This window comes from Alexandromys fortis, unplaced genomic scaffold (assembly GCF_014885135.2).
Source record: "Alexandromys fortis isolate MF-2015 unplaced genomic scaffold, M_Fortis_MF-2015_v1.1 scaffold_240, whole genome shotgun sequence".
Taxonomy (NCBI): domain Eukaryota; kingdom Metazoa; phylum Chordata; class Mammalia; order Rodentia; family Cricetidae; genus Alexandromys; species Alexandromys fortis.
This window is the reverse complement of record NW_026068133.1, coordinates 436443-447674: the sequence shown is the minus strand read 5'-3', so window position 1 is coordinate 447674 and position 11232 is coordinate 436443. Positions and strand designations below refer to the sequence as shown.

The 11232-nt window shown below is 43.6% G+C and overlaps 1 protein-coding gene across 1 annotated transcript in view; it reads right to left on the bottom strand.

The window, feature by feature from the left end:
* LOC126491016 (cytochrome P450 2B19-like) overlaps window positions 1–11198 on the bottom strand; it is a 70640-nt gene extending 59442 nt beyond the window's left edge. Inside the window, exon 1 of the mRNA XM_050126396.1 lies at window positions 11148–11198. Within this exon, the coding sequence (XP_049982353.1) occupies window positions 11148–11183 (36 nt within the window). The 5' untranslated portion in view covers window positions 11184–11198. The remainder of the gene's footprint in view (window positions 1–11147) is intronic.
* Window positions 11199–11232: the final 34 nt, after the last annotated feature.

Genomic DNA, 11232 nt, shown 5'->3' with positions numbered 1-11232 from the left:
AGAGAGAGAGAGAGAGAGAGAGAGAGAGAGAGAGAGAGAGAGAGAGAGAGACTTCTTGCATGGAATTTATATTTCAAAATCCAGGGGGATGGAGAGATATCTCAGTGCTTAGGAGCACTGGTTGCTCTTCTAGAGAACCCAGGTTCACTTTCCAGCACCCTCATGGCAGCTCACACCATCTATGACTCTGGGTCCAGTGGAACAACACGCTCACAAAGACATATATGCAGACAAAACAGGAATGAACATTAGTTAAAAAATTAAAAAATACAGGCAAACAATATAAGGCTATAGACTCAGGAATAAAAGGAAAGTAAATTAACCTGTGTCTAACTGAACATGGACTATGAACACATTGGTAATATGATGGCCAATGAAAGGGCTCAGTCAGCAAATGCATTGATTTCCATCCTGAAAGCCTGGCTTTAACATCAGAACCCATGTGAATGTGCAGGTGAGACCCACTGCACAAAATGGAACATATGCAAATAAATCAATGAAAGCAACTAACCAGACATCAAGCAAATATGTGGATGAATAAATGAGCAAATATAGGAATAAACAGGTAGTTGTGTTGAATGATGAACAAATCACAAATAAAGGAGTGAATTATTAAATAGATACATGGAGGAATAGATGGACACATGAGGGGTGAATTCTAAGGCCATTGGGAATGAATAAGGAATGAAAAGATTTTTATATGAATGAACCAACGAATCAATGACAGAGTGCCTGCTCAACTAGCTGTGATAAAGAATAAAACTCACAAATTGATTCATCCAAATAAATGAATTAAATATATGTCATTAAGTCAACTAGAGATGAAAGAATCAAGGATAAATAATCTATGGGTATAGAGAAGATGGGCAGAGGAATACATGTGTGGGTGAACAGGTGTGTAGATAAAAATGAATAGAAAAATGAATATATGTATGTTTAGATAATGGTTGGAACAAAAATAGAATGGGTAAATAGATGAAGAGGTGGATGAAGAAAAAGATGGGTGAATATCCGACAGATGCAAAGACAGAAAGAGAAAAGAAAGAAAGGAAGGAAGGAAGGGAAGAAATAAGGAAGGAAAGAGGGAAGGAAGGACAGATGATCCAACCTTTAAGTTATAGCAGAAAACAATGGAAATGGACCAGCTGAGTGTTCATTCACACACCACCCACAGCACTGCTTTAGGTTAGAAGTTGACCAAAGCTTTCAGAGCTTCAAATGTAAGAGGCCCAGGTCTCTCTCATCCACACAAACCTCTGCAGTAAAGGGGGAGTTAGAAGCTTCCCCAATTGTCTGCCCATGACTCACCTGCAACATGGGGGTATTTGAGCATGAACAGGAAGCCAAAGCAGAGTGTGGTGCTGCTGGTCTCGGTGCCAGCAAAGAAGAGAGAAATCACAGAGATTATGAGGTTCTGGTAATGGAACTCTGAGTGTTGGTTGGACTTTTCCTGGTTCCAGATGGGAGAGAGAAGGGAGGGTCAGGGGTAACAGAAGCCATGCAGGAAGATGCACACACATCCTGGGAACTGTCCTTCTGTCTCACTATCTGGACCACATGGCATTATCCAGTCCTCAACAATGCCACTTGGTCTCTGCTCTGTCTTCTCTCTCTACTGTGTTCTCTGGTAGTTTAGCATGATTTGTCTCCCAGGCTCTCTCTTCCTCTGTAGTCTTTTCTGCTTTTTGTCCCTTGCCCTGTGTTTCTTCCCCACCTTTCTTTCTCCCTATCACATTTTCTCCTCCTTTTTATTTGCTTCATTTTGCAGACACTTCTGCATCTCCTCCACTCCATTTCCTGTTTCTCCTCCCCATCCTCTGCCCCCTTTTCCTCTGCTCACATCCTCAGCCTTCACTCTCAGCCATCCCCTCTCATTCATGCAGGACTTACCTTCTCCATGCGTATAAGGTAGGTATCGATGAAGTCTCTTGGATTGTTTGGGTCCAAGGTTGCCTGGTGCTTCTCCACGCTGTGGCCAATGTATTCAAGGACTTCGTGCAAGTTTTTGTAGATTTGTTTGTGAATTCCAGTAAAGAACTTCAGGAAACCCGAATAGAGCTCATACATCTGCAAGAAGAAGGGCCCAGCAGGTCACAATGAGTTATCAGGTCTCAGGAATTGGGCAGTGCTCCTAGGTCCACAGACGTCATGAAGGAACACAGAGAGAGATACACACATACACACCTCTCCTACATGCACACCATACACATGCCTTTAAATCAGTCTCTAGCCTTCAGTTTACATTCTCTGTATCTCCCTTTTTCTCTTCTCTGCTCTCTCTCCAATTCCCCCTTGCTGTCTTGTCTTAATTTGTTTTAATTTGTGTGCTATTGTATTTTGAACACATTAATGCCAGATAAGCTTTAAATTCAACATGTAGCCTAGGATCAGCCCAAATTTCTGATAGCCCAGTCTCTAAAACCAAAATGCTGGAATTTCATGTTTTGTACACCATCGGTTCCTGGGGATGAACTCAAGGGCTCATGCATGAAATACTGTGTCCTCTGTCCTCGAAGTAACAGCTGTATCCCCCATGTCATCATTTTCTCATGTTTAGATGGCTCTGTATTTCTGCATTCAGGTCTCTCCACCTTGTTCAACATCCCTCTCTCCTTCTGTTCCTCCTTTCTTCCTTCCATCCCTCCAGGTCACAGGCTCCTTGCTTTTCCATGTTTTCTCTGTCTTCCTTCCATCCCTAAGACTGCCTTCTTCACTCACAAAGCAGGCTTTGTTTCCTCTGCCTTCAATGCTCCTCCCTTCCCACCTACTGACCTGACCACGGAATGAGCTGATGACTGAGAAGGTCTGACAGAGCAGGTCCAACAGGCGCAGGAACTGGCGATCTTTGTAATCAAAGCGCTCTCCAAAGACAATGGAGCAGATGATGTTGGCTGTGATGCACTGGAAGAGGAAGGTGGGGTCCATGGGAGCTCCTGAAGGAGGATACAGTACAAGAGACAGGGAATACAGAATTAGGGGAGTATTTGGCTTCAGCCCCATCTCTGTAAAGCTGTCCCCACCACTCACTGCTCAAGTTACAGCAACACATTTGCACATATGGTGCACATAAGAGTCTGGGCTCTTCACTCAGAGATGCGTGCATCCCTTTATTTGACTCCCTCAGTTCTGTACAGAATATGGGATGCTATTTCTATATACAGAAAGGGATGCACCTTCACCAAGAAAACTCAGCTAATCATGGCTGGAACATGGCTGCAATTAGAATTTTAGGAACAAGACATAGAGTGAGTGCAGTCAGTCTGCACCTGCTCCTCCTCCCAGGAAGACATCCTGACTCTGAACTGATAGCTAACTGCCACTGGCAGGAATGGTGCACAGAAGAGTTCAGGGATGGCTGTGTCAATTACAAGCCCTGTACACTCCATGCCTATCTGCCTGACTTCCTCCATCCCTTCCCTGACGTCCTCCATCCTTTCCTTGACATCCTCCATCCCTTCCCTGACATCCTCCATCCCTTCCCTGACATCCTCCATCCCTTCCCTGACGTCCTCCATCCTTTCCTTGACATCCTCCATCCCTTCCCTGACATCCTCCATCCCTTCCCTGACATCCTCCATCCTTTCCCTGACGTCCTCCATCCTTTCCCTGACATCCTCCATCCCTTCCCTGAAGTCCTCCATCCTTTCCCTGACTTCCTGCATCCCTTCCCTGACTTCCCCCATCACTTCTCTGACTTTTTCCTTCCATTATCTGACTTCTTCCATCTCTTCTCTGACTTCCTCCATCCATTCTGCGACTTCCTCCATCACTTCTCCAACTTCCTCCACCTCTCTTTTCTCTGACTTCTGAGCTCTGTGGTGTTCTAGAAGCCATTAGCCACTGCTGCCTGTAGCCTTTGTGTGCCATGTTCAGTCATGGACCCTGGCAGTTGGAGGACGGTTGTCAGTACAGCAGTATTGGATCACTGTTGTCCTTCACCCTTGGGCTGTCTTGTCTGTGGTCTCTGATCCTATGAGGATACTTTCCTGGGACTCAGAGCTTCACTCTCAGTCCCCTTTTAGCTTCATTCTCAGCTTGTTTCTCTTCCTCTGGGTTCCTCCATCATTGACTTCTTTCTCCCATCATTTTTCCCACCCTCTGTACCTTTCTTCCCTCCCCACCTCCGCACTGACCTCCCAGATCTCGGGAAAAGGTCAATAAGAAATGACAAATACCCCATGTTAAAAAATGGAGGTGTAAGCAACAGTCTTGTTACCAATGTGCCCTTGATACAACAAACTTAAAATAACCTCAGTGTACCTCTGATTTTTACCAAAATCAAACTCCCATGAGCCTCTGTGCTCACTGCTGTTCAGCAGCACACTCACAAGGAAGAAAACACAGTTCCCTGCTTAGGCCATGTCTGTAGGTCCTCCTGCTCCATTCACCTCATCAACTGAAGCTCTGTGATTGACTTTGAGAAGATCGTGGAGAGGAGCAGGAATAGGTGACAATTACAAACATTAAGTCAAAATGGTCTTGAACACTTTGTGCAGTAGAAGAAGAACTTGGATGAACACTTTGTGCAGTAGAAGAGGACCTTGGAAATCTCACCCTCCTGCCTCCACCTCTGGAGTGCTGGGATTACAAACATGCAGGACCATGCCCACTGTATATGGTGCTGTAAGCTCTCCACAACTCAGCCAGAGCCACATCAAAGGCAGGACCTCACAATGTAGACAGGGCTGGCCTTGAGCTCATGGCCATCTTCCCTCACCTTCTGAGTTCTGAGAGGATGTGTGTCCACCATTCCTGCCCAACTGACAAAGAAAGTTAATTCACAGATTGATTTTCTGAAGAGAAGTGACCACCATGGGCAGTACGTGCTTCTGAGTTATTTTGGAACCAAAATACCTCACGTTTCTTTTCTGCCCTTGTGATTCTCTTTCCACCTCTCTCCTAATCTCCCCATCCAAACTCAGTGTGTCTTTTGTGTCTCTCTCCCTCTATGTGTGTACCTCTGTTTGTGTGTGTATGTGTGTCTGTCTATCTGTCTGTATGCCATTTTGTTTCTATATTCTTGTATGTCTCTTCCTATTTTTTGGCTCTACACTCAGGTCCCTGTATCATCATCTTCCTTTATGCCCATTCTCTGGGACTCACCCTGGGATTTCCGCAGCTCCTCCACCAGACATCGGGCCTCATGCTGAATCTGCTCTTCCACACTCCTCTTGCCCATTCCTAAGTCCTTCATGGTGGCCAGAGAGAAGCGGCGAAGTATTTTCCAGCGTTCGCCACTAGAAAAGACTAAACCTAAGAACGTGGTGAAGCATGGGTGGTTACAATGGAAGTTGGAAAACCCTGAGTCCTTCCCCACGGCTTGGGCTCCACCTCTCACCCACATCTTCCCGGACCACATCTGCCACTTCACCCTGTCCCGTATCTCACCATATGTCTGTACAATTGGCTCAAACAAAGCAATTATCGCCCGGCCAGAGAAAGCCTCAGCTTGGTCCACCAGAGCCTCCCTTATGGCCTCTGTCCCACACAGCATGACCACGGGCCTTGGTCCCAGGTGCACTGTGAACACGTCTCCATATTTTTCTCGAAGCTGCCAAGCATAAAGGCACCAGGATTGTGGTTAGTCGGTGCAGATGTTGTTGTTACACTGTGAAAACACCTAGTCACAGACTGGTAAGTAGGTACCCCTTCTCTGGCCATCCTTTCTCTCCTGAGGACCTAAGAGGTGAAGGTTAATTCACCAGACAGGCAGGGTCTGCACTGATTGGTTGGATTTCCTAATCAGTACACCAGCACTGTAGAGTAGGGAGACAGGGCAACACTTGTTTATATTCTGGCACAAGAGAAGTAGAGACCAGAGAATCAGTAGTCATCCTTGTCTGCACATCCAGTTTGAAGCCAGTCTCTCCTGCACATGACCCTACCTCAAAAATAATAGATACAGATGTGGATGCAGATGTGCATTAGTTCCATGCCCATACCTTTCAGTCCGGCCAGCTGAACCATGCTTCCTATGGTCCAGATTCAGCCTCTCCAATGCCTCCTGACCACATTCAGAAAAAACTGCCCCGACACGCCCACTGGTTTACATGGGAAGGAAAGTGATAGTCACCTAGTAGTGGTTTTGAATGTGAGTCTGACTGCAGTATGAACAGTTAGGGAAATACCTGGCCATGCTACCATCAGGGCATCTACAGGGAATTGGTCCCAGGAACATACTAACCCTCCAGTGCTGAGAGCCCTTGAGGAGTATGGTGAGGGGTTTGCAAACAACCCTCCCTTGTCCTCTTATAACTTTTACTCTCTCTAGATTGCACTGCAGCTAATAGAAATGAAAGGCTATGAAAATGGTCAGTGCCCAGTGTTGTTTAGGGGACAATGCTAAGAAAAAGCTCTGCATAAGTTTGATGTTGATGTATTTATGTTTTTAGATGGGGCCACAGCATGGAATCTTATGCAGCAATTAACTAAAAAGCCTCAGATCATAACAATGGTGTAAGTTAAACTTGTCAAGTTAATGCTAGACAAAAACAAGTGTAAACTCTACTGTCTAATTGATATAATAATGTTAACTTATACACAGTGTTGAGGAAGAAAAGTAAATATAAGGAAATGTGACAGAGCTAGGGCCTATGTGTGGCAGCATTCCTGCTGGGCTACACCTGGTCCAGCTCCAGAGTGCTAGTACCTAGCTTTATCCATCTTTTGCTAGCAATTAATTTTTTTGTTTCTCTTGTTGCCCTCTGTCTGAGAATTTCCCGTGGGAACAAAGCCTATGCAAAACTTGTTTAGAAGGAAACCCTGAAAACTGTGGTTCGTCCTGAATCAGGTAATTTCTTTTGCATCATCTCTTTAGAGGCCCAGTCAGGATGTTTTGAGGATATGGACATGTACTTGCTAGACGAAAATTGAAGAACAATAAAGGAGCCCTGGGCAAAGGGAAAACAGTCATTCCTGAAGGCTGAGTCCTGAAGGGTTAGTCCTGAATGTTGAGTATTGATGGATCAGTCTTGTAGGTTCTCTAGAGAGACTGACCCACCCTGTAGCCAAGAAAGGCTAAATTCATTCTTAAGGCTTCTCTGAGTCTTCATTTCACAGACCCATGTGAACCCACACTCCTGAGCTGTGACATTCACAACACCTATGAGTTTCACTTATGTAGCTGTATAGATCGTAGCTCAAGCTAATGATTAAGAGAAACAGTTGTGTCCCAGGAGCCAGGCTGGCTCAATTCCTTTTATGTTGATGCTAAAATACACAGTCTCAAGTTTTTGTGTGCATCATTAGCTAAAACAAACATTTAAAACAATTTCAGGTTAAATCATATGTTTTGATAACAGCCTTATGATGAAAAGCCCCAGAAAACAATATTATGTTCACAAAGGCACAGATCTGAGTTGCAGATTCACTGGGTTAGGGTAAAGAACACAAGGCAGCCCAACTGTTGCTGGCTGACACACTTTCCTGGCTAGGGTTGGTTGGTGATCAAAGGTGGTGGTTAACTCCTTATACTCATTGCTGCATCGATGTCCTGAGAAACTATTGATGGGTGGGTATGCACCCTAAAGATTTAAAGTACAACTGACTAGTTGTCACGCATAAAAGTTTAGGTTTGTGATTCCTTTAATATTCCTTATAAAATCGTCCATCAAGATAAATAGTAGAACAATTGCTGCTTCCTTTGTAATCACAACGTGTAGCCTGCAAACAAGAGTTGGCTGACATAAAATACTTCCTGCTTGCTTGTGTTCTGTTAATCTAACAAGTTACTTAGATGTAAATGTAAGTGGGATACCAGAACTTTGTTTTTAATCATGCAAAGGCAATAAAAACCATGATTTGATCTAAATTTCTTATAAGCATTCAATTGAAATATGGAATGTAACCACATTGTGATTCATATACTGCCTGAGAAGTTTTCTGGGTTATATAAGCCATAGAAAAAGGTATACAGTAGACAGAAGACAAGAAGAATAGAGAATAAAGAAGGAAACCATTGAGAGAGTGTGTGTGTCTTTCTCCCTAGCACCCTTGGATAGATAAATCTTAGGTCATGCAAATGCCATGGATTCATTTGGACCACTGTGCTTTGGGACACTGGTCCCCCAGGTAGCAATAATAGAGTTTGTTTATTAAAAAAAAATAAGTGTTATGTGACAGAATGCTGGCAATTTCTAATCTTATTAGTAGCTTTGATGGTTCACCTCATTTTTGTGTCTCTACTACTGGCCAAAAAAATGTCATCATTAAGACTCAGTCTTTGTAACAAACACACCATGATTAAAGCCCACAAAATCATCTTACATCAACACAGATGCCTAGTAAAAAATCTCAGCTTTCTGAGCCACCAGAAAAAAATTTTAAGAAACATTCCAGAGGGTTTGTCAGCTACACATGGGTTTGGACTTATGGAGCTGACACAGCCTTTAGCAGCTGTATTTGAGTCAGGCTCCAGGCTCATCCACCACACACTTGAGAGAGCCAAGCTGGTTGTGTCTGGGGTTCACCACAGGATATCACCACCACTTGACATCCAAAGGCATCTGTCTGGACTAGCTGCTCTTTCCTCTTGCTATTCCATGTGCTATGCCTTCATTGATGCTCTGCTGTTGATTTAGCCCCCAATATGGATGTGTTGAGAAGTGTCAGAGCCCTTGGGAGCTGGAACCTAGTGAGAGGCACTGGGTCTTTGCAGATAATCCATACATTATGTTAATGCTGATCTCACAGAGAGGACTGGGTTCTCAGAGAATAGATTATTATTAAACAAAGGCACTCCACATGATTAGCCTCTTGTGAATGTGACAGGTTTTCCTGCATTGTGACACATAAGAAGTTTTCTCACTAGAAATTGGAAGAATGGACTGCTTGATCTTAGACTGCCACACTGCACAATTTTGAGTAGGATAAACCTTTAGTTTATAAAGAACTCATCCTCTGTAATTTTTTGGTAGCAACAGAAAAGAGATAAAGACATATAGAGATTTTTCTCTTGCCTGCTTAGTTCTTACCATCTTTGGCTCACACCAAGCCAGTTCATTTTAATGACCTACCGATTCAATGCCTGCCTCTCCCCTGTCACACTGAGACCTCATCCACCTGGCTCTACTTTTTCCCTAGTACCAGTTGCTGCTCAGGAATGACTTCTTTTCTGAATCTTTCATCATTCTAGAATGTCGCTGTGATTTGTTCGAGTCCTGCCTCTTATGTAAGTCTCTTTGAACTCTCAACGAATCTTAAAATTTTTATTGATGCGGGATTCCCCTCTGTATGTTGTGAATACCATTGGTTAATAAAGAAACTGTCTTAAGCCTGTGATAAGATAGAACAGATCTAGGTGGGGAAAACTAAAACTGAATTCTGGGAGGAAGAAGGCAGAGTTAGGGAGAAGCCATGGAGCCTCCAGAGACAGATGCTGGGAACTTTAGCCGGTAAGCCACAGCCTCATGGCGATACCCAGATTACTAGAAATGGGTTAAACTAAGATGGAAGAGTTAACCAACAAGAAGTTATACCTAATGGGCTAAGCAGTTATTTAAATAATACAGTTTCTGTGTGATTATTTTGGGGCTGAGCAGCCAGGAACCAACAAGCAGCTTTTTCCTACACCTTATTGTTTTGCTTGTATCCAATATCACCCAGATGAGCAGATAACTTGCGTAGTTGAATTTTATGAGTTTATTCTACAATCTACAAACAGACTCTTGTCTCCTGACAATTAAGGAAGTCAGCTCAGCTCCGAGATTGCCACATACATTGGATTGTGGATTTGAACAGTTCTTTAAGGAGTTCTGTAAAGGTTAGGAATTTTCTTCCCAGAGCACATTGCCAACCCCTGGTAACCTTGTTTGCAGGACATGATGACTGTCCCTGCAGGGAAAAGATGTAGCATGTCGTGCTATCATGACAGGATGTCACCAGCCCTCTCTGTGAGTCTCTGGGCAGTTAAGTATGCTGGGGGAAATGCTAAAAGTAGAAAAGCTTCAGTGATGTAGCTGTTCATAAGTTGCTCACCTTCTGGTCAATTGCCCCCACATGCACACTCACTCATGCAACCATAGTTACCTCCAAATAAGAAGGGCCTTCAGAAACAGAGAAGTGGAGTGGACAATCAGAAATGAATGAATTGTATTTTTCAAAGAATGAAAATTAATCCCAGCACTCAGAAAGCAGAGGTAGGTGGATCTTGATGAGTTTTAGTCTCTCTACAGAGTGAGTTTCAGAACAGCCAGGACTGTTTCACAGAGGAACCCTGTCTCACAAAAAAACAAACAAACAAACAAACAAACAAAAAAAAACAGAAAGAAAAAAAAAGAAAATAACAACAACAAAGCAAACCAAATAATAAAGAATAAACCAAATAAGCAAACAAACATAAAGAATAAAATATGATGTTAACTTGACCTTTCCAACATATGGGAAGCCCGTTTTTAAAACATTTGCGCCTAGGTGTAAATCCAGCATGTGAGATGTTAACTCAGAAACAACATTAGCCTGAGAAATGAAGATAATCTTGTCTTAAAACAATAAAAAATGATAAACAAATGAATACGCTATTGGACCAAGTGGGTGATATATTAAAAACCAAGGGTGTAGCAAGAGTTGGGATTGCTGTCACTAAATTAGAACTCTAAATGGAAAGTGGAGCCAAAGATGCTTAGTGATTATTAATAAACAAGTGGTAATTGGACATGAAATCTCTCATGTGAAGACTGGTAAAGATGGTGCCATGATTGGTTCCTTGAATGGTCCTTGTGTTTATAACTGATAAGCACTCCCTTCCTACCCTACCTCCTGACCTGCCTCTCATCCCCTGTGTTCCTGAATACAGCAGGCTAATCCCTTGTGTTGGCAGAAGAAAACCTGATATATGGATGCCTATGACATTTTTCTTTCTCTTTTGTAACAAAGGAACATCAGATAGGAAAACTGTAAGCTCTTGGAGCACACCATGGCACCCCAATACCCTTCACACTCCAAGAACAGAGTATCACACTGTCCAACAGCGAGGACACACCTGTCAACATGAGCACCATCCACCACCAACCAGCACCTCACCTTTCACTCAGCAGCCTTCCCACCTGAACCTACTGCCTGGAAGGAGTTTCTTCTTCACCCAAATGAGTGATCTTCAGGAGCAAACATGGGGCTAATCCCATATGGCAAAAGTTGTGGGCATGTCTTACCTGAATAAAGGAGTAGAGGAAGCCTCTTCTGTCCATCTGAAGGAGGTTTCCCAAGAGGGGCAGGGGACGGGGTCCTGGTGGAAGG